Source organism: Natator depressus, chromosome 2 (genome assembly GCF_965152275.1).
Source record: "Natator depressus isolate rNatDep1 chromosome 2, rNatDep2.hap1, whole genome shotgun sequence".
In the NCBI taxonomy this organism is placed as follows: Eukaryota; Metazoa; Chordata; order Testudines; family Cheloniidae; genus Natator; species Natator depressus.
The window spans coordinates 101,922,522-101,947,310 of record NC_134235.1 but is presented as its reverse complement, the minus strand read 5'-3'; the positions used below and the strand labels follow the sequence as shown (position 1 = coordinate 101,947,310).

General features: G+C 38.2%; 1 protein-coding gene across 1 annotated transcript in view; it reads right to left on the bottom strand.

Annotated features, from left to right (window-relative positions):
* Positions 1–24,789, bottom strand: part of CTDP1 (CTD phosphatase subunit 1) — a 168,657-nt gene that overhangs the window by 23,274 nt on the left and 120,594 nt on the right. Inside the window, exon 12 of the mRNA XM_074944744.1 lies at positions 24,530–24,705. Coding sequence (XP_074800845.1) covers positions 24,530–24,705 — 176 coding nt within the window. The remainder of the gene's footprint in view (positions 1–24,529; positions 24,706–24,789) is intronic.

Sequence of the window (24,789 nt, the reverse complement as noted above, 5' to 3'; positions counted from 1 at the left end):
TAAACACACATGTATATTTTAGTCCTATATACTATTCTGTATGCACCAGATAGAGTATTTGAAAGACATTTGTAAAATATATTTGAAGTGAAAATATGTATTTCATACAACCTATAAAAACAAATGGTGGTTCTTCATGGTAAGGCTGCTACCTTGGCCCAAAATAGCAGTATTGCTCCTATCAGGTCCATGCCAATCACTCATCATTGCTTCTTGGTTTTTAGAGGGACAAAAGTAATATTGTCTGTCGTGAAATATGAACATTTTCACACCAGGAGCCAGCATTTAGTCTTCAGTGTTACAGCATGGCACTGGCTACAAACATTGTTCCTTCCACAGGACCTTATATGTGGCATACATGAGAGACCACAGTATCAGCAAAAAGAGCTTTTATCATGGAAACAGTTAATTTCAAAAACAAAATTCTGCATGTGTACAGCACAGCTTTATGTCAAGATGCCTAAGAAATCATGGTTTTGTGTTTTCTTCATATCTTATCACCATCCCAGTTTGCTCAAGACAAACGTCAGGGATAATTCTGACTTTCATACATGGTAGGAATTACATTTTTAAGGCACATCATTCTGAGGGCATCATAAGGTTGACGGTATCCTTTAAAAATCAAACTGGCATATAAGGGTTTTTATGAATTGCCTTTAAAAATATTTGCCTCTCTTAGGTAATTGAAACAATTCTGACAGCACTGAAGCCTGATGATCTAAGAAAGATGAGAGAATACTTAAGGCAGAAAATTAGTGATCGACTGTAAAAAAACCCCAAAAATCAAAAAAGCCTTATTGAGTCCACAGAAATTATTCATTCAACATTTTTACATTTAGAAAGATGCTATGGCACTTTCTACGAAGAGTGGTTTCACATAATAGGAAGTCTACTCAATTACCGGGCTTTTAAAAGTAATATAAATTAAAAAAAAAAAGTCTCTGAAGGAAGGCACTATATTACATGAACAATATTACGGCATTCAGTGGAAAAATAAATTTCAGAATCCCCGCTTTCTCCAATCAGAGGAGAGCAACAGAATGAGCTGTCAAACTGGTGATAATTTTTTCCTCCCAAAAGGCTTGCACTGATCTTACAATATTTGTATTACAATAGCAATAAGACGCTCCAGTCAGGACAGTGGTGCCATCATGCTAAGTAGATGCTGTACAAGCACATATGATTACATGCTCTCAACACCAGGATGGCGAGCTCCTTAGTGGATCTCTTCTTTTGCTGTCATCAGTGTCCAATTTCTCTCCCTCTCCAGCCCTTTATTTTTTTTTTATATTATGCTTTCTACCGTTCCTCTTGTATTTGCTGTCTCTCCATTTTAGAACTACCCTCAAAATCTCTCAGTATCTTAAACTTTTCAAATTTATCTCAGCAAACTGTCCCTCTCACCAACACACACTCCCTCATCTGCATACAAACACAAGATCGGAATTATTTTAAATTCAGACATTCAATAGCGATATGACTAAACCTACTAGTCAAAGACTTATTTACAAATAGGAGGGTGCGTCTGCCCAGAGGTTATGCTTTGGTAAGAAATGCTCTCTGTGCCCCCTCACCAGCTGCTGGGAAAAGGAGAGATTTTTGTGATTCCTACCAGGAAAATGTCCCTGGACACTGCTTCGGAGCTCTATCTTTCTTCTCAGCCTCTGGCTAATGTCTGCATTAAAAATGATGCTTCATAGTCTGTCCCATCCTTTCATAATAACTAATACCTCTTAGCTACAGTGATGGTGCGTGGGTTGAGTCTCTGAAACACTATCCTTCTTATCCAGAAGCCGCAGAAGAAAACTGCACATTTCATCTACTTATAGTCCATCCATGTATAAATACGTGTAACTTGATTTTGACTGTCTCAGGGGAGCATCAAAATTAAATTAGAATCTCTTTTTAATAAAACCAACATCTCTTGCTTTGCCAGGTCAGCATCCTTGCCAAAAGTTACTTTAAATATAGTTGGAGTACTTGTGGCAGAGACTAACCAATTTATTTGAGCATAAGTTTTCGTGAGCTAGAGCTCACTTCATTGGATGCATGCAGTGAAGTGAGCTGTAGCTCACGAAAGCTTATGCTCAAATAAATTTGTTAGTCTCTAAGGCACCACAAGTACTCCTTTTCTTTTTGTGGATACAGACTAACATAGCTGCTACTCTGAAACCTTTAAATAGAGTTGACTCTTCTAAATTACTTGAGTTTTCTAAAATCTGTCAATGACTTGCCTTTCATCTTCAGAAATCTTATAATAGAAGCAGCAGTAATTTATGTGAATAACCCAAAAAGAGACAATAAAACATTCTCACACAAACTATATAATTAAAATGTAATTGCATAAAAATTTTGTTCTTAAAATATAGTTTTCAGAGGAAAAGCTAAAATGTATCACCAATTCAATGGGTTTATGGTTTGAAATGGTTACACTGATTTGAGAGGTAAAGAAAACAACTAATTGTGCTTTACATACCTTAAATTGATTTGCATAAATTTCCATTGCTTTGGTAATTGTACTGTCTGACTGGTTAAAAAAAGTCGTTGACTGTTTTAAAACTTGTAGAAAAGGGGCTCATCATACACGAGTACTGCACTAGGTTCCTTCATTTAAGGATTTCAAAGCACTTTACAAAAAAATTAAGCTTTGGCACTCTGAGGTAAACCACCATTTTCCCTGTTTCAAGACAGATAAACTGTGGCATACAGGTTACACACCAAGTCAGTGGCTGACCTGGGAATAGAAACCATAGACTCCCAGCCCTTCTAACAAGTAGATAATACTGTCTCTCTACTGCATCTCCAAAAATTGAAGCAAATACCACCAATTTGATATTATGAAACTACAGAATCCACTTTCGTGACGTTATGGTTGTGGGATTATTGGATTCCATTAGAATGTCCTTGCATCTACCCAAGTATGAAGATGAGCATTCACCACCTTTCGATTATACAGCATATGCATACACGGTAAAGAATCGCATATACATAAAACCACGTATGACAGTGTATAGATAACTTATTACGAGAATGCAGGTCCAGTTGCTACCATTTGTCCACACACTTTATTATGAAATGAGAGGCTGGGATGAGGCTCAATAACTCTGTCACTCTCTCATGGCTATTCATTTATACGGAACAATTGAGTTTATTTATATTCTGTATGAGAACTGAACAAACAAGTGCAATCAATAGCTAGAAGTTTAACAGTTACCATTTATACCTGCAATTCATTGTGTAATAGACATATTTGTAGTAATGGCCTGAAAATTTAGGCCACTATATCGACAGAGAAATAGCTTCGAAGTATGGACTTGCCCCCATCCGATTAACTCAATGCTTATGTATAAAACTAAGTCAAGAACACACTGAATTACATAGCTGTTACTATTCATCACAACACCCCCCCAATTTAAGTAAATAATCAAAGAGGTAAAATCATTAATCATTTAAAAATGAAATAGAGTACTGCAATGTATCATCTCTGAAGCAGATTGACAACAAACACTATTTTAATACTGTGATAGCTGTCAATTACTTAGGAAGACAGTACTAACGTTCAAAAATGGTAATAAAGAGAAACAATACTGAATGTATAACAAAGAAAAGTTTAAATTGTAGAATAAAACCCTTATTTACTTACTTATTTGTTCCTTGTTAATTATATGTAGGCAAGAAATCCATTTTACCTTGTTTTGCATTGCTGCACACTAAGTGTTACTTTATATTGCCCTCCAACCATCCATTCAACCCATCTGACCTTCAACCCACAGACAGCGCCTCAAACTTCTCTTAGTTTAGTGGGATTCCCAATAAACTTCTCCCCTCCTCTCCTCCCAGTCACATCTGAGAATCACTTTCCTTCCTCTATTCAGTTTGTTGCACTGTTACCAAACCTTGGCTCTCCCTTTAAATTTGTTTTGTCTGCTCCCTGTTTCCATGACCATTAACATCTCCGGATAAAGACCAGGAAACACAGACTTTCTCCACCACCACCACGTAACAGTTACTCCTCCCATACTGAAGGCTATACCTGTGAACCATGTTATTGCCTCTTCACCTTTGACAACCTCCTTCTAACCTTCACTGTCCCGTCTGCCCACATTTGCAAATTTCTTTATGTTAATATGATCCAGCAAGACTCCTCCTTCCCCACCCAACCGCACCACTTCCTTCACCCCAGGCTCTGAAGTGAGATAGCTTTCTCAAGCAAATTAGGATTGACAGCAACTTGCCATGACCTTTGGGAAGTCATTTAACCTCTTTATCTCAGTCTCCCTATCTGTAAAACAGGGATAATACTTGACTTCCTCAAGGGTATGATGAGAATGACCTAATATTTGTAAATATAGATTAAAAACCTCTATAAAACCTGCTACATATAAAACTCTGTATAAATGCTACTAAAGTTGGTGAATGAAGTATAGCTTCATCGTTTGACTGAAAAACTGAATGGTCATCATATTGCCATAGTTGAGTATGAGCTGCTACTTTACAAGTTCAGCAGAAACTCTCATATGATTGCTATTCCTCAGGATTTAGAAACTGAATCAAGGTGGATAAAAATCAAGGATATTTTTTGAAAATAATAAAATAATCAGATTTTTTTTTGATTTTGTTATTGAAACTAAGTTTTTCTTTTAACACATAAACCTGTTTAAAATGAAATCTGAATTTAATCCAAAATATGCTAAAGCCTAAACATCCCATGATCACTTAAAACATTGAAATAAAAAAATAAATACACTGAATCCATGAACCTGCATCAAAAACTTTGAATTAAAGGCTGCTTTTATAGATAAAGAAAGAACCAGGGGAAAAACATCCAACTTTTGAAGTCAAGCTTTGTAAATACAGTACAATAGGTCATGTACTCTATTAAGGGCTTGATCCTGGGGTGGGAAGAGACCCAAGGGCTATGCTACTGGGTGCAAGAGACTGCTAAAGCCATTACAGGTGTTGGGATGCACACTACCTGTAGGACACACACCATCATGCATCTCATCATCAGGATCATGTACTGAGCCCACCTGGGTGGTCTCATGTTCTTGCTTTATAGCTTCCCCCTACAAGAGCTCTAACAGTTCTCACATTATGAATATTTATGATGCCACCCACTATGGAAACTTATTCTCCAGTTTAGGGGAAAACACTGATGTGCCCAGTAACTACCAGCCTTGGCTTCTGGATGGTTCTGGACACTTCAGATAAATGGTCTTGCTCTGTCTCCTTGCATGTGTACGCAGATAGAGATACAAACAGAAATCCATTAATTTCTCAACTGCCTCCCCCTCTGTCTTTAAAAAAAATAAAATACTGCAGTGCAAAAGGCAGGTGGGTTACACAAACAGAAGTCTTGGACTGTTAGTTCCCCTTCCCCGCCCTGGGGAAAGCGGTGGGTGGATGGGATATATAACCAGGGAGAAGGAGCAGAGTGTGCAACCAGAAAGAGGCAACACTGGTGTCAAATCAGGACACTGTGGGAAGAAATGACAACATTCTTCAGGGTGCAAGCTCCGGTGTTGATTTCAACATCTGGGAACTGGAGAAAAGACTGCCATGGCTGCATATCATAAAGAGACCCTATTTCGGAATATTTTAAAGAAATTCTTGTATCTCTGGGTTAAAAAAAGGAATACATGCCAAATGTAAACAGTGCAAGAAAGCCGCAAGGCCTGGTTGTCAAAATGAATCAATGTTATGAAAAATGATCCTCAGAAGGCAATGGCTTTGGAGACGATGATATGGATATGTCTGAAGAATCTGGATCTACTGGTTAGTAAACTTATTTTTGCACCATTCTTAGGCACTGCCTATCATGTATTACTATACTAGTAAATGATAACTTAGATTATTGTCATAAATTTGTGTTTTGGACGGATGACTTCTCATGAATTTCAAAATGTTTTTGATCAGAATATAATTGGTATGTTTGTTAGTTATGGGAGTATTTACCAATTACTTTTTTTTTTTTTTACTGTTACTGCTGGACTTCTGAAATGATTTTCTACTGCTCAGTATAATCAAACCTCTTAGATGAACATTTTCTGTTCAAAAGCAAAAGTTTTATTAGGCATTTATGAATCAACTTTTAAACATGTTTTGTTTGCTAGAGATAGGGTTTATATAGATTTAGAAAATCCTAATGATTTCTTAATTATTCTAAACCCAGTTTTACAGGGAAAATATATTACATAATTTAAAAAGTGGTACCAACAGCTACAGAAGGACTTTCCTTTACAGTCTCATTTTTTTTTAAAGTAGTGCACTGAGTAATAGTGAATGAAAGTGATTTTTTTTTAAACCCATCTTTTTTCAGTGTCCAGCTTAGACATAAAGGGTTATGAACATCCATCATCTGCAATGTCTCCAATTTAAGAGTCATCTGCTAGTGCCACCAGCAGTGCTGCACTAAATTTAGTTACCTGTATCTCAACAACAATGCTAAACTCACTAAAGTTAATCACCTGTATCTCAACAACAAAGTCTTTCTTCATCATCCACTAAAACCATGGATGAGTTTGTAATCAGGACCAGAAAATTCCATCAAGACTCCATTGATGAAAAGATTGCTCAGTTTACTTATGCAAATTGTCCCTTTTGTCTTGTTCAGAACTAACATTTCATGGACCCGGTTCAATCATTACGACCAGGCTACATTCTACCTGGCACAGCAGACATTACTGGAAGGTTGCTGGATACAGTGTATGAGAAGGAAGTTGAGCAGTGTGCAAAAAACATTGATGGGAAATTCGATAATTTGAGTCGTGATGGGTGGAGCAATGCACACAATGATCAAGTACAAAGTGCTTTTGTGACAAGAAAAGATGGAGTTGTCTAGTTTACAGAAACAAGTGATACATCAAGAAATGCCCATGCAGCACAATACTTAGAAGTAGCAGTAAAACTGTGACAAACTGAACAAAAATTCAAGCGTCAAGTGTATAGTTTTGTTACAGACAACGCTGCAAATGTAGCAAAGATGAGAAGAAATATAGAAGATAACGAAGGAAACCTGAAACTTATAACATATGGGTGCAATGCTCATTTGATGCATCTTTTAGCCAAAAACTTAAGTACAACTCCGGAAATTGCAAAATACTTCCACAACAGCCATGTTGCTTCAGCTTCACTGAAGGGGGGAAGAGGATCCAAACTAATTCTCCTCCAAGATGTAAGATGGAATTCAGTGATTGACTATGTTGAGCTATTTATTAAGACCTGGCCTATTCTGCTGACATTTTGGGAAGAAAATCATGACAAAATAGATGGAACTATCACAGCCAAAACAGTCCACATTGTATTAAAGAGAAACGTAGAAGATATATTGAATATATTGAAACCTATTTCCATACCTGTGGACAAACCACAGAAAGATTGCTCCTATATTGCTGATGCTGCTGAAATTTGGAAAGAACTTCAAGAGATATCAAAGAAAGAAATCCCCAACAACAAAGCTGAATTGTAGGCAGTAAAGAAGCAAACAGATCAAACACTTAACTCCACCTCATTTTCTTGCTATTACTCTCAACCCAAAGTACCAGGGTAGAGGTCTAATTGAAGAAGTTGCTGCAATGGCATGGGCATCTAATAATTACCCAATCAGTCATGCCAACCATAATAAATTTCAGGGCTGGAGGTGAACCATTCAAGCAGGACATATTTGCTGACGTTTCAAAGAAAGCCACACCACTGAACTGGTGGAAGGCACTAGCTAAGCACCTAGAAACAGAGTTTGTTGAAGTGCTATACCAGCTTTCGAGAGCAGCAGCCTCTTCTGAAGGCACAGAGAATATTTTTTTTCCTTTTGGACTAATTCACTCAAAGATGAGAAATTGATTGGGAGCTGAAAAATCAGGAAAACTTGTCTCTCTCTTCCAGTCTATGAATAAAAATGAGGAGGGAGGGGATAACATCTACCAGTTTTAAAAGTCTGAAGGTCAGCCTAAATAATTTAGGAGACTTGTCTCCTTTTCAAGAAACTTAGGGTAGTAGGAATTTAAGCTCCAGTCACTTTCACTTAGGCATATTTGAAAGTTTTCCCAGGCTGACCCGCAATAGTCAGTTTAATTCACTGACTACAGTTAATCCCTCTGTTCCTTTTATTTATTTGTAAATATTTACAAATTTATTTGTAAACCATTTATTTGTAACTGTGAAACATGTTTTGATAAGGGATGTTTATGTATCCACCACATTTAGGGTTGTTTTGTTTGTTAAATATAAATCTTATATGCTGTTCTGTGTGTTTAAAAATTCCAGTTACCATCCTAACACAGGTTAGCACAAATCAAGAGCAAAAAGTTAATTATCTAGTAAGTAAGCAATATATCATTCACGATTTTCTAACATACTAAAAAAGTACAATTAATAAGAGTCTGAAAAAAATTAAGCTATATAATTGCTTAAATAAATGTATATAGTTATAACCCACCCTCTTAGGTAGCAAAAACATGTACCAAATCTAGTGTAAAGGCTCTGTTTAGTTGTGAATCAACATGTTTTAAATGTTATAATCAATCCATGAGAATGCATGTTTCTTTAGAAAATAACTGAAGTACAAATGGAAAAGTTATTAAAATAAATGATTTAAATTGCTCTGAATGGAATGCTATACAGCTCAATTTATACACTGATTAAAGCAGTAGTATACTACACACTACTTCCATATATATTTTAAAAATCAGAGGCAAAATGCATAACCTAATTGAGAAATCATAATAATTACAGTCCAATTATTGACTAATATAATGATTACACTCCTTGAGTAGTTAAGTTTTCGGAATACCTGCTGGAGCAGTTTACATAATATTATGATATATAACACCTTAAACTTGGTAAGGGCAAACATTTTTTTTGCTTCATTCCTATGTGGATAGATAAATTAAGCCTATGTATTTATTCCAGTGGGAATATTTTTGATCTGTGTATGTTAGAGAGACAGAATAAAACATCACTACAGCATGGCTATACAGATGAAAATTGAAAACACAGGAAGAAAGAAGAAACTGAACTGAATGCCTCCTTTTCTTGAAACTGACACGTGATGAAAACACAGAAATCAGATTTGAAGGCTTACAGGAAATCAGATGAGGTTTCTCTCTCTAAAATCCCCATAAGGAAGAGTAGCTCAATCAGATGTGATGTAGGAGCAAATTAAGGGAGAAAATAATTTTCATCAAGATGTGGCAGTTTAATTTTTACTTCGGGCTAGAGCATTCTTCCTGAAAAACAGTATTAAAAATCAAGGACCTGCTATATAATTATGATGTAGTGGCCTTTTTTGGCTGGTCCTACTGACGTTTTTATTACTACAATGTAACTTGTCTCCATGAAGCTGATGCTCCTCAAACATCTAATTTAAGCCATGCTAAGAGGTTGGTTTTTTTCCTCAGAGCAGTATGTGCATATAACACAAACTACAACACTATGGAACACAGCATCATCAAAACATTTATGCTCCTAAAAAATACACCTCTTTAAAAATAACTCCTGGCACTTTCCCATATATCAACATGTTCATTTATAGATATTTAGAAATATAATTTCCAAAATAAATTTGGACATATTTTCACTCTAGGACAAAACATATCTACCTTTCGACACAACCTTTTTAAAGACATGTTTTAAACAGAGTAACTAGAATTTGTGTCACAAGAAACACACACCCCTTTGTTCAAAGTTCTAAGAGGCAGAAAATGGTAACTGACTTTTTGAACGAACTCATTGTGCTTTCCAGCTGATGCAGATTTTTGTGGAAGTCCTGCTAGGTTAGATTAAGCCCTAATTCCATAGGTCCTAAATTTAATTCACTGTTGCTCTCCTTAATAGGAACTAACAATTTTACAAAGTGTGCATATTTAGTTCAATTGAACTGCTTAGAAATCAAAACTTTTTATTCTGGGGAACAGTTTTTTTTAAAAACTCATTCCATTAATGCAGAAACACATGGTTTGTTTCATTAAGCAATTGTGCAAGGTTGGACACTCAATTATTTAGTATTACATGCTCAGCACCACCTCTATAATTAGGAGAGAGGATAACCAGGATACCATATCTGTAAAGTGACAATGAATTTCCTTAGCTCAAATGAATAACTAAAAATAGATAAACCCGACAAATATAAAGCTGATGTCCTCCTCTGCATTTCTCCAATGTCACTTCAGTTTAATTCAGTTTTGAGAAACAATGCCTATGACATCTCTTATGTACCTTTGTCTCTCTTTTTTCCCTCATTGGTGTAACTTTACGAAAGACACTAGGTGTCCTGTTAGGAAAAACGGAAAATTGGGCTGCAGTGAATTCTCAGGCAATTTTAAAATCAAGACTGGATGTTTTACTAAAAGATATGCTCTAGTTCAGTGGTTCTCAAAATTTATTAACCCGAGGACTCCCATTTTGATTTTAAATTTTTCAGAGACCCCCTAGCTGTCCTGCTCGAACCTTGCCCCGTGCCCTTCTGAGGCCCTGCCCCAGCTCCCTCCATTGCTCACTCTCCCCAACCCTCACTCACTTTCACCAGGCTGGGACAGGGGTGCAGGAAAGCATATAGGCTCTGGGAGGGAGTTTGGGTGCAGGAGGGGGTCAGGGCTCTGGGAGGGAGTTTGGGTGCGGGCTCTGGGCTGAGGTTGGGATGTGGGAGGGGATGAAGGTTGTTGGCTCTGGCTGGGCAGAGCTTACCTCTAGTGGCTCCCCGAAAGTGACTGGCACGTCCCTCTGGCAGCGGCTCCTAGCTGGGGGGAACAGGGGGTCTCCACGCGCTGCCCCTGCCCGCAGGCACTACCTCCGCAGCTCCCACTGGCCACAGTTCCCGGCCAATGGGAGCTATGGAATCGGCACTCGGTGAAGGGAATTCACTTATCTATAATTCTGATTCCTTGAAGGTTATGCACAGGATACTCACTCGAGTCTTGCCCTGGAAGTGAGAGACTCAGGAGCGAGAATCCTGAGTGTACAGTATCTTTAAAGAATTTGTTTTCTTCCTGAATGAGCTTATTTTATACACAAAGCCTACAAGGTTCATTTCCATTGAGGAAGAATGGAATTTGTTTTCTTCCTGAATGAGCTTATTTTATACACAAAGCCTACAAGGTTCATTTCCATTGAGGAAGTAAAAGTTTGTAGCCGGCATTGCAAGGTATTTACATGCCAGATATGCTAAACATTCGTAAGCCCCTTCATCCTTCGGCAAGAGGACATGCTTCCATGCTGATGATGCTCATTAAAAAAATAATATGTTAATTAAATTTGTGACTGAACTCCTTGGAGGAGAATTGTACGTCCTCTTCTCTGTTTTACCCGCTTTCTGCCATATATTTCATGTTACAGCAGTCTCGGATGATGACCCAGGACAGGTTGTTCATTTTAAGAACACGTTCACTGCAGATCTGACAAAACATGAAGAAGGTACCAGTGTGAGATTTCTTAAGATTGCTACAGCACTCGACCCAAGGTTTAAGAATCTGAAGTGCCTTCCAAAATCTCAGAGGGACGAGGTGTGGAGCATGCTTTCACAAGTCTTAAAAGAGCAACACTCCGATGTGGAAACTACAGAATCCGAACCACCAAAAAAGAAAATCAACCTTCTGAATGTGGCATCTGACTAAGAGGATGAAAATGAACATGCGTCGGTCTGCACTGCTTTGGACTGTTATCAAGCAGAAGCATGGACGCATGTCCTCTGGAATGGTGGTTGAAGCATGAAGGGACATACGAATCTTTAGCACACCCGGCATGTAAATATCTTGCGATGCTGGCTACAACAGTGCCGCGAGAACGCATGATCTCACTTTCAGATGACATTGTAAATGAGAAGCGGGCAGCACTATCTCCTGCAAATGTAAACAAACTTGTTTGTCTGAGTGATTGGCTGAACACGAAGTAGGACTGAGTGGACTTGCAGGCTCTAAAGTTTTACATTGTTTTATTTTTGAATGCTTTTTTTTGTACATAATTCTACATTTGTAAGTTCAACTTTCATGGTAAAGAGATTGCACTACAGTTCTTGTATTAGAATTTTGCAATTCACCTATTTATTTTGTTTACAGTGCAAATACTTGTAATAAAAAATAAATATAAAGTGAGCACTGTACACTTTGTATTCTGTGTTCTAATTGAAATTGAAAATGTAGAAACATCCAAAAATATTTAAATAAATGGAATTCTATTATTAACATGCAATTAATCGCGATACATTTTTAAAATTGCTTGACAGCCCTACTACTTTCCAGTAAAGAATTTTTAAAATTTTTTTTTACTAAAATGTCATTAAAAAAATCCAGTTTCACTCAATTTACACAATACAGCATATTCTGCATATACAGCTTTGTAAATAGAACTGTGACTGGAATCCCAGGGGAGACAGCTGAGGTCACTCCATTAGGGTGAACTGCACAGAATGGGGCAGGCAATCCCCCCAAATGGCGGATATTCCAATACTTAGATTTACCAAGACACAGAACAGTTTCTGTTATATCTCACTGGTTACTCAGAAGTCAACAGCGTAGTTCCCTTAAAGTAACCCAGCCTCAGGCCTCCACCTAGTCACCCCAGTCAGATATGAGGAGGATTAATGAAAATCTTAATCATACAAAAAAGGTTGTATGAATCCCGAAGGATTGGACACATTACCTCCCAGATTAGTGAATATTCCAGATCTTAACCAAATATACGCTTACAGCTAATTCTTATTAACTAAACTAAAATTTATTAAAAAAAGAACAGATAGAGAGCATGGTTAAAAGATCACTATACATACAGACATGAGTTCAATTCGTGAGGTTCAGATTCATAGCAGAGATGGTGAGCTTTGTAGCTGCAAAGAGTTCTTTTAGAATTTAATCCATAGGTTACAGTCAAATGTCCAATATCATATTCAGGGTGTTTCAGTTAAACTGGGATCTCAATCTTGTGACTCAAACTTCCCCTGATGAAGCTTAAGCAGATCTGAGATGACAGGATCAGGACCCACGGGTCTTCTATACAATATTCTAGCATACACTTGACCATACAGTCCTGGATAAGCAATAGGCAATCAGGGCGACATTGAAGTAGGTTTATTTCCTAAGCATTGCCCGGTAATTATTCACACAGATTAACATAAGGCAATTACCTATTTTTCCACCATTCGCAGATGATTTGCTGTATTTCAAAGAGATGAATACAGCGACATCCTATGTTTACAGTTCATTTAAATGTTAAGATGTTCTTTTGATCTCTGAATTAACAGTATAGACAGGGACTGTTGATTACATTGTTGACCACTACCAATATACATGTAACGACACAAAAACAAACATTATCTCCCCATATGTCTTTAAGGGTTGAATTTGAGTCATTCATCCTGCAGGATGCTTAACCCTTTCTGGTCATGTGTCACAAGAACTTTTCCATACAAAGTGTTGTGGACCTGATCCAGCACCACAGAAATCAATGGTAGTCTTGTCATTGACTTAAATGAGAGCAAGATCCAGCCCAATAATTCTAACCAAAACCCCAAATCCCCTATTACATTTACACTGAGCTTGCACATACAGAGCCATCCCTTTGCTTGATGGGAAATGAAACAGGAAGGATGGTTGTGAGATTGTGCCATCAGATGTCAACACTATTTAAACTACTGATCAGTCCTCAGGCAAAAGATCAAGTTACTGGTTATGAGACAAAGTCAGCTGAGCTGCAGGTTGAACTCTAGAGGGTTTAAATATACTCTGCATGCATTCACATGAGTGTACCCATAAGCATATGTACTGCCTGAATCATTTACAATGTATCCTAGTTTTCTCATTGCTTTTCAGCTTTTCATCTGTGACAACAGAATTGTCAAACAATTTTTATTTAAAAAATGTATGATGTATACTAACTGTGTAAATTATTTACAAATGGTGTTTTGCACAATTTTTCTAGGGACCCTGCACAGAATTGAGTAACAAAATGGATGGGATCAGTCCATAAATGAGGCATTTGGAGCTCTTTTTGAAAGAGAAAAAAAGTTATACAATACTAGAACTGTTCCTGCGTACATGACAAAGATAAAAACAAGCTGAACAGATTAGTTGCAAAAAAGAGATAAATAAGATGGAAAACTGAGTAGAATACTGTTAATACAAAATATTAAATGCCAAGGAGATACATGATTTAGGATTAAGGACAAAAAGATTCAGAGATGACTTAGTAAGTGAAGTATAAGCCAATCAATAAAGCTATTTCCATAAACAAATGCTATTCAGAGCTTAACTAAAAAGTGTGTTTAAAAAAAGGTGCATCAACTCATTTTTCTATGTATTCTCTTTGGACCATTATAGAAACCACTTTAATTCCATATGGAAAAAACGGTGAATGATGGCTCAGCTCCCATTTCCCAGTAAACACATTTCAGTACAAGTGAAGTTAATGCAAAAGAAAAATGAGGGTAAAAAAGACTAAGATTTTCAAACAGAGCCACGATCTAAGAAAACACGTATGGAAATTTAGCAACTCCTCAATCACCTAAACTTAAGAGCTACAGCTACCAAGATGATGTGCCTTATAGACATTGCAGTAAAGTAATTAGCATGCTTTCTCTTAATGACCATATTTTTATTAAATTGTCATCTTTTTCCAAGAAGAAAGACTTTCCAGAACAAAGGAGACAGACACCAACCAAGGTGAACAATGCACTAAAAATAGGCAAGGGACCATTTCTAAAAGAATAGTTTGTGTCTGGGTGGAATGTATGGCAAGGAGATTAATATGAAAGACCCCATGTGTTTTCTAACTTATTATCTTCCTCAGCTGGACCCACTAGATCAATGGAGAGAGAAAGCATACTTTCAGTTATGCTACTAAAAATAAAGATATTACATTTTTATAAGTAGGTTTCATTTCAGTGCAAAATGCAATGATCGTAGGCAGAAAAATAAAACAAATTCTGTGGGTCCTCCCCTCCTTTGGTACAAGAAACCTTCATTTACTTCTCTAGACTATGTTGCTTGTATTTAAAACACTCTGCGTAAAATAGAAGCTAGTGGGTTTTTTTTTTTTGGTTACAAGAAGAGACTGTAACTGGATAGCTGCAGAACAGATTATAGTCAGAATAGTAGCTGATTTTTCAAATTTGTAAGGAAGGACCAAGCTTTTATGTTTTTCTGTTTGCTGTGAAGAGCTAAAAGAACCAAATTTCTTTTAACAAAATGAACTGAAGGACCAAAAACCAATTAAGTGTTCTTTTGGTTTCGCCTCTATTCTCTTCTCCTCCCCCATGAAAATACATATAGCATCTGTAATTAGCAGTTTACTTAAATAGCATAAAAATTAACAGCGAACCCTGGACTTTTGTTGATAATTGGAAATATCAAGATGACTCTCTGATAAGGGAACTTTTTTATAAAGGGCATTTTTATTCTTTAGTAGCTTTAGATTAAAGAAAAATGACTTGAGCAATAAACAACTAAAGACAACAAAGCTTAACCTAACTAACTACTAATCATTCTGTCATGCAAATGTAGTATTTCCACTATCGTACAAAAAGATTGAAGGGCTTGAATGCATATAATTTAATATGCAAGATGATGAATGGTACAAAGAAAACTCTAAATGAGAAGTATAAATACAGTAGAAGTCCTTTTACTGTGCAGCCATTAGTGACATTGAAGCTATATTTGTAATGCCATATTGGTGAAACAGTATAAAATGTCCCAAAACTGGCATTCAAGACAATACTGAAATCATATAAAAGGATGTTGCAGTGTGCTCAACCACACTTAAAATATTAATACACCTCATCTTGAGCATTGTGGCTTTTTCATTTATTCTCATGCATTCCATCTGAGTGAAGTCAACTACAAGCCTGTTATGTAAATAACAGTAACATTTTTAAAGAGTCAGAGGGCACCTGCACTTTTAAAGTTCCCTACAGTGACTCAAATTTTTGGACAATATATTTTCTTGTAACAGCGTCATGGTGCATAATTTGCAAAGTTTAAACTTTTAAGAGGACAAACTGTTAGTCATTATTCTGAGGGCAGAATTTTTTTTGTATGGTTCAAACTTGGGATCTCAAGTCTGTGTGTCATATTTTAATACAATTAATCTGTCTATCAGAGCTGAAGTGCACATAGTTCTATTTCACAGACTTTGTTCCGTATCACAAGTCTTGTGCTGACCCTGAAGAAATCACTTTAGCAACTGTCTAAAGTTAATTTCACTTGTGTGACACACAGCACACTCTGTATTGTTTTTGACCAGACCATAACATGAAAATGATTTTTAGAAGTATGGTTATGGCCAGAAAACTGATTATACAACTGGAATCTTGAAACCGCATACACCTATTTACTGACAGCAAACGTGGCGATGAATAGTACTGTAGAGCCCAAATGACTATTGTAGTGTCAAAATAACTGTAGAGTTATGTACTTATGCTGAATTTTATTTTGCTGTATGAATCAACATTGGTTTAAATTTATAGTACAGTTTTGTTGCTGTGTGATCTTATATCGAGCAAAATATTGGAGACTAGGACTGTTTACAGAGGGGACAAAATAGAAGGGGACATTATATCAGTACATAAATAATGCAGGTTCTAGAGAAGTTCATCATGCTTCACATCTTAATCCAAATAACTAAACTGATGGATAATAGGAAAATACTTCCCTAAGGTAAAAGTATTATAATTACTACAGAATGGTAGCTGTTACTTTGGGGCAGGGGGTGAGATTTTCAAGGCCAAAAGAAGAATTAGGTACCAAGTTCCCAATCCTTTAACTCCTCTTTGTGCATTAGAAATCTCCCCCTAAATAAAAGAAAATTGAGTGTTTTATATAACAAGCTAATGATAGTGACTTTTCTTGTGACCAGAATTTGTTTAATGCTCGACACCTTTAGATTGCTGCACATTTCAAATTCTATGAACTCTATTTAAGAAACCAGTGCAAATTCTGATTAATAGTCAAGCTCCACAGCATTGATGAACATTTGGAATAGATCCCTCATGCATCCATTACCACAATATCTAAACACTTCTACAAAGATTAGAAAGAAAAAAAAATCACATGTTGTATAGTATTTTCACTCCAAGGCTACCTACTTTATATGAAGCAAAGACACCCAAAGAAAATAAGACAAGCGTCACAACTATGTTATCCAAGCACAACCGTCCTCTGTCCAGTAAGTTAATATTAATAATGTTCTATGTACTAGAAAAGTTAAAGAGAAGATAGATGAGAAAATGTCACATCAGAAATAGACAAAGTAAATTGTGATCAATATATATAGGACGAGGGGCAGCAAGTTTCATATATTATTTGTCCTAATTTTGAAAGGAAACAAGGGGCCTTTAGTATTTCAGAATGATATATACCAAGCGTACAGTGACACTAGATTTTTTAATAGAATTTTAAAGTGCTAATGTAACACCGACAGACCCCGATCGATTGTCAGTGGGTGGTACTGAAGCTAAAACCTCTGGAGCTTAGTGCATGAGCCTCTACTGTATGAGCTAAAAGCCATAGGGCACTTAGCTAAGGCTGTAGATCAGACTCATTAATCTCTCTCTCTCTCTACGTAGTCTTGGTGCCACTAGATGGGACAGAACACCACACCCAGGACGTATGTGGGCTACATACTTTCCTTAGCTGAGGAAGCGTGTCCCGAGCTTCAGAAACTTCCCAGTTGAAATCCTGGATGAGCCCCAACTTGTAACACGAACAGACCCCAGTTGTCAGTGGGCAGCTTCAAACCGGGGGCCTCTGGAGCTTAGTGCATGAGCCTTTACTGCATGAGCTAAAAGCCATATGGCTATTAGCTAAGGCTGTAGAGTAAACTCATTAATCTCTAAGTGGTCTCAGTGCCAATATCTGGGACAGAACAGCACACTCAGGAGGTGAGAGAGTTACACTAACACAACTATAAATCCTGATCCATATACAGGACAAACATTTGAGGATAAACAACTAGCAAGACATTTGTGTTGCAGAACAAATATTTTTGTAGTGTCTACACTAGAATTTAAAATGGTATTAGTTAACATGTTAATTAATGCATGTTAAACCATGGCTAAGAATTTAATAGTTGAAGTACCAGAACTCTAAAATTTAAACTAGATTAAAATGTATTAACCTGGCTATTACTACAAGCACACCAAAATAGGTATAAAATCAAGTCAGATGCGTCCAAGTCATGAAAAGCATATACAAAACCACATACTGTATCAAAAGGGTCAAAAAACTGGGAGGAAGGTTAAAAGTTAATTAACTTAATACACTGTCCTATGCATTTCCTGTTCTGTATGCACCTGTACCCAAGACAGTAAGTCTATATAAAATATTCATAGAGACTATTTTTGAGAAGAATTCATTTATTTCAGAAGACCTATTTTCATCCATTTTTCTTTCTAGCTCTTGTTGGCTGAATAGGTCTGCAAAGATCTCACAGATGACAAGCTCATGAATACTACTGTATTTTGATTTATGGTTGAGCAAATTGTAAGAAATTCAGTTTGGACAAATGTTTTAAGACCCCCTTCTCCGTAAACTCATTAACAGGCCACAGTTCTGCAATAACTCTTTTCAACTTCTCACAACACTGCATCAGATTCCATTTTATGTCGAAGATCATGTCAAACACCAGAAAATCTACTCTAACTGCCTCTGTTGTACCCTTATAGCCAAGAAGGCTCCATGGCTCCAAATAAAGTCATTAATGAATGCCACTCGGAGCACTAGTCAGAGAGCGTGCGAGAGACAGTATAATTTTATATATATTTCTCCATAATTATGCAAAGACAATGAATTAAGAAATTATATTTTAATACCAAATGCTGATTTACTGTATATTACTGTTTTTCAATATACAATATTAAAGCATTTGTTAGACAGCTTCTCCTGCTATTTGCTGTATTTAACCCTCTGGCACCAGTATCGTCAATATTCTGGTTTGCAAACACCGCTGGCAATTAGCTCCAAAGGGTTAATTTGATAGGACTCAAAGGATTTCCCTTTGATCTTACTGACAGTAGAGCATTTTGGAGTAGGAATCCAGAATGTTATCTTCTGTAGGAATAAATGGATTAGTTTAAGAGACTTCAAAAAGCTTTTATCAGTGCTGAAAGCCACAGTATTAATTCTTCTATGTAGGTATTCTGGATAACACTAGAGCTTTTAATTAGAACAGGTTTCTAAATGGTAAACTACTTTATTTTTAATGTTAACAATGCACACTCATTTAAAATTGATAGTTCTCTTAATTAGGAATGAATGGCTAAGTATATTATGCTGCACATACTCAGAGCCCCTCTCCTCTTAAAGCCCTTGCCAAAATCTCTTTCAAACAGAAGTGACACTAAATTCTGAAGAATAGCCTGCTCATGTGAAAATAGCAAGATGTTCTGCCAACTGCAACACTTGTGGTCAGAAGAGGATCCTGGATTTCATTCTCGAGTGTGTCACCACTGCCACTGGAAAAAACTAACTGAAGCTGCAATAATTTTTAAATTGCTGACGTATTCCACATAAAAGGAACCCAGTTTGTTACCAGACTGTTAGAAATGTGTTGCACTCCAGTCATTTTAAAGCACTCTTCTAGGTGCTGCAATTGTGAATTTCATTTATAATATCAGGAATATTTTCCCCTACCAAGTTACATCTATGATGCAACAGGAATCCATCTATCCCTTCAAAAGTTGGACAATATATACAGAAATTTGGTTTGGTATTTTTAATTCTGGATCTTTCAAAAATTATTTTTGAATAAAGTCATTAAAAATATTACGCTTAATTCAGGAGTACTGCGCAATACCCATAAGTCTAAATACAGTAGCTACCATTAACAGTATGGCATTTTCCAACAACTCTCACCTAGAGTTACCACAGTTTTCTATACTTAGAACAGGAAATAGCTGTGTGAGCAGTTGGCAACCTATTTAGTGGCATCCATGGCACAAACAAAACCTATACTAGGATATAAAATAATTTTATTCTCTCAAGTTAGTGAAAATGTGAACATATATTTAGAACTATTAAAAATATATAGTTCAATAATTTTAAGGAAATAATGTAATAATTTGGACCTGATTAGTAATTTGACACAATTAAACAAGAACTCTGATCAAATTTACAGGGGGTTATCTTATTTGCTCCACTTCAGCAATAAGGAGTTCCTATACGTCTGTGGCCAAGCTGATTGTTACAAGGGGAGGATTTCCCCTCAGGGCTCTTTAACCTTGTAGGGTTTAGTATTCTGTGTTTTCCCTGCTAAACCCTGCTATTAATTACCTTGAAAGGCAAGTAGTAACCCTTGGGTAGGGAATACCGGAATGGCTGCACAAGATGCTGTACTGATTACTTATTTTCTATTCAAATTACAATAAAGGATTCAGAGTAGCAGCCATGTTAGTCTGTATCTGCAAAAAGAAAAGGAGTTCTTGTGGCACCTTAGAGCCGAACAAATTTATCTGAGCATAAGCTTTCGTGAGCTACAGCTCACTTTATCGGATGCATGCAGTGGAAAATACAGTGGGGAGATTTTATATACACAGAAAACATGAAACAATTGTATATAAAATCTCCCCACTGTATTTTCCACTGCACACATCCGGTGGAGTGAGCTGTAGCTCATGAAAGCTTATGCTCAAATAAATTTATTAGTCTCTAAGGTGCCACAAGTACTCCTTTTCAATAAAGGATTCAGTACACAATGCTGAATTATGGACGGATATGCCAGGACAAACGGATCTCATTGCTGCATCCAGCAAGCACATTGCACTTGCGTTCTGAAGCGTGCTGACACCCTGAACTCTGCAGTTTTGGCCCAACACCTTAAATTGTTCAAGCTCTGAGACCTAACCCAGCACAGCATGGTTTGATCAAAAAGGAAATATGGGAAAAGGGGCTTGCTAACAGTTATACAATAGATACCATAATTAAATGGCACTAGAACTAGATCTCATTAACGAGTTATAGTTTAAATAAAAGCAAAAGTAATATAATCCCAAAATAATCTGATACAACAGCATGCAATCAATGCTGATTTTATGACAAAACAGGTTTTCTTAAATAATGTAATTGTTCCATACCAGACAGAGTAGGCTTGTTTTTCAGCTGAACTGAGAAACAGAGGAAGTAGTGCAAAAAAGACATCTATAAGGCACCTAATTCCCCTATTTTGCACCTTCAGGGCTGCCAGTTAAACTCAGAAATCAGCTTTAAGGGCGCACGCAGTATATTATGACCAGCTGTATATAGCCCACAGGGCTGCACTGGCAGCCAAGAATAGTTGAAAGGAGAGGTGCTCTGCCAACTTCCACTTCCTCTTCCCCTCCCCATCTATAAACATCCGATATGCTAGGGGTTGTAAAGGAAAGGGAAGTAGAACCATTACAATGGCTCTGTAACACCTGGGGATCCTCCCAGACTGATTGAGCACTCCAGTGGCAGGGTTGCCAACTTTCTAATCACACAAAACCGAACACCCTTGCCCCGCCCCTTCTTTGAAGCCCTGCCCCTTCTCTGAGGCCCACCCCCACTCACTCCATCCCCCCTCCCACTGTCGCTCACTCTCCCCACGCTCGCTCACTTGCTCATTTTCACTGGGCTGGGGCAGGGGTGCAGGGGTTCAGACTCTGGGGTGGAGCCAGGGATGAGGGGTTTGGGTGTAGGAGTGTGCTCTGGGCTGGGGCAGGGGGGTGGGGCGTGCGGAGGGGAATGAGGGCTCTGGCTGGGGGTGCAGGTTCTAGAGATGAGGGGCTGGGGGTGCAGGTTCTAGAGATGAGGGGCTGGGGGTGCAGGTTCTAGAGATGAGGGGCTGGGGGTGCAGGAGGGTGCTCCAGGTTGATATCGAGCGGTTCGGAGAGAGGAGGGGGATCAAGGCTGGGGCAGGGGGTTGGAGCACAGGAGGGGGTGCAGGCTCCAGGAGGTCCTTACCTCAAGCAGCTCCCAGAAACAGTGGCACGTCCCCACCTCCTGACTCCTGTGCGGCAGCGTGGACAGGTGGCTCTGCATGTTGCCCTGTCTGCAGGTGCCGTCCCTGCAGCGCCAACTGGTCTCGGTTCCTGGCCAATGGGAGCTGCAGAGCCAGAGCTTCAGGCGGGGGTAGCGTGCAGAGCCCCCTGGCTGCTCCTACGCATAGGAGCCGGAGGAGGGGCATGCCGCTGCTTCTGGGAGCCAAGTGGTGCCATAGTAGGCAGGGAGCCTGCCTTAGCCCCACTGCGCGACCGACCTGACTTTTAACGGCCTGGTCAGCAGTGCTGACTGGAGCCGCCAGGGTCCCTTTTTGACAGGGCATTCTGGTCAAAAACCAGACACCTGGCAACCCTGGCCAGGTAACACCTTGCTCACAAACCTTTGCACGTAAGTGATATAAAGGGACCATAGTGGAGAATGAGGGTCAAATATGTATGTCTTGCTTTGTTTTATCATAAAGAATTATATATTTAGTAATACACTAAGGCTATGTCTAAAATGCAGCCAGATAGGTGATTAGCAGCTCATGTAGACATACCCACACTAGTTTTAATCTAGCTGCCTTGCTAAAAAGAAAAGTGAGGACATTGTGGTGCAGACTTCAGAGCAGGCTGCAGAAGCAAGTATACACCCAGGAGGGTTTGCCAGGTTTGAGTAGCCTGTGCTGAAGCCTGCATTGCCGCACCCTCACTTCTATTTTTGACAAACCAGTTAGATGAAAGCTAATGCAGGTACTTCTGCTTGAGCTGTTTATCACACCTCTAGCTGAAATGCAGACAGAAGCCGAAGAGATGGACTGTACAATCCAAAATCAGTTAATACCAAAAGATCAGTGCAATTTCAGGGATTGTCTGCACTATTCCTTGCAGTTTGCCCGAGTAAGCATTTTCAGTGTAGCCCTTACATGTACTCGGTCACACCAACTTACTTAATCTTATATATATGATCACTTAAATTAATCAAGTGTAAAACCAGGATAGCAAGTCCTATAGAGGCTTTCTATATAGCTCCTCAACACTGACTAACCCATAGCAAACTGGCTGTCCCAGCTGCGGCGCGCCTCAAAAGCATCAACATTGTCATACCATGTGGTGGTTTCCCAACACACACACTTGTACCACTAAAATACCAGTGAATTCACTTATGGCCTAATTCATATACGACTATAGGACACTAAATGTACAGAAGCACACAGCTACCATTTAACCCACAGACTGAGATGCTTCAGTCAATTACAGTAAACGCACTCCGTATAGAAAGATTTCTCCGAGTTATGATAAAAAAATAAATTTTTTTAACAGGTGATTTAGACAATCAAAAGTTGACAGCTTTAAAATTTACATTTCTCTTCCATTACAGAGAAATGTATTTGCCTCCAATATGACAGCTGCAGACTTAAGTTGTTGACGTGGGATTTAAGAAATCTAAGTTCTTATAAATGTAATCATCTAAATGGAAACCCAAAGGAAAGCAGAGGGAAGGCATAACGAGCAACCTCACGTCACATTTGAGTCTTTACTATTTGGTGGTAAATGGATACTGAACCTATCAGTTGGAATTTTAAGACAATAAATGGTCTCACCTTGAAGGTAATAATTTATTTGTTTTTATATAGCTGCGGACTTGGAAAAATTAAGTTTTAGTGGGCTTCAAATGTAGGGCTATTCAACCTTGATAGCATTCCTTTATTGTGTTTATGATTTAATGCTAACTCTGGTTTTAATATAAAATTGGTTGATAGTGTTCCCTCTAATTTTTTCCATCCATGTGAAGATTGAATTTTGTTATGAGCACCATATTGTGGTAATGTGCAGATGTATGCCACCAGTAGAAACCAAAAACTTAGATATAATATATATTTTTAAAAAGTTACCATAGGGATAATTACTCCAGCCAGGACAGGTTAGGCGTTTTAGAGCACATTATTCACAGAATTAAATTTAAGTGTAAGAGAAATAAAAATTATGAAATGACTAGGCCAGTCAAAAAACTAAAACACACTTTGAAAGAAGTATCAAGAGGTAACAACAACATCACAAGTATGTGTTGGGAGGTGACAGAGAGAAAGAGAGACGCATTGCTCCTTTAAGTACGCTGCCCCTTTAAGTAGATAAGCACGTTCAGACAAGAGCAGCTGCCAGCAAGCTCCCTCGGTCCTGAGACCTATCGTGTTTCTGCCCTCCTGCCTCTTCCTCCCTCCCCCCCACCCCCCCGGCTCTGTGGAGATGGGGTACAGGGGTTGGAGGAGGGGGACACCCTGACATCAGCGCCACCTCCCCCCCCCTGCACAGCAAGCAGGAGGCTCCTGGGAGCAGCTCCAAGGCAGAGGGCAGGAGCAGCATGGCAGTGAGGGGAGGGACACCTGAAGTGCGCAGCACTTCATAGCCTGCTGTGTGGCCACCCAGCTTAGAGCGGACTTTGGTCACAAGGGCTGGGGAGGAACTTGTGCTTATTTCTTATGAACATTTTCTGTAGAAAACTCCAACTCTTTGTTTTTAGAAGACTGCATATAAAGCATAAGTGAATCCCATTTTAAATATCATTTTGCTGAATTTCTTATATAAAAACCACTCTTACATTTGACAAACTCATACCTGGGTATACTGCCTGTTAAGCTCCTTTCACTTGATGAGGATGATGATCCAGGCCTTTCTTCTATCTTCATTCCTAGCGATTCTGTTGCACTACTCTGTGGTTTCTCTCCTTCCTCTTCTGTCTTCTTTTTCTCACTGTCACTATCATCACTACCTTCTCCTAAGATGTCGTCAACCTGCCAATTGGTCAAGAGTCAGTATGTGCTCTACTGAGTTATTAATTATATCACTCTCTCACACAGTTACTAGACTTGTCTTAA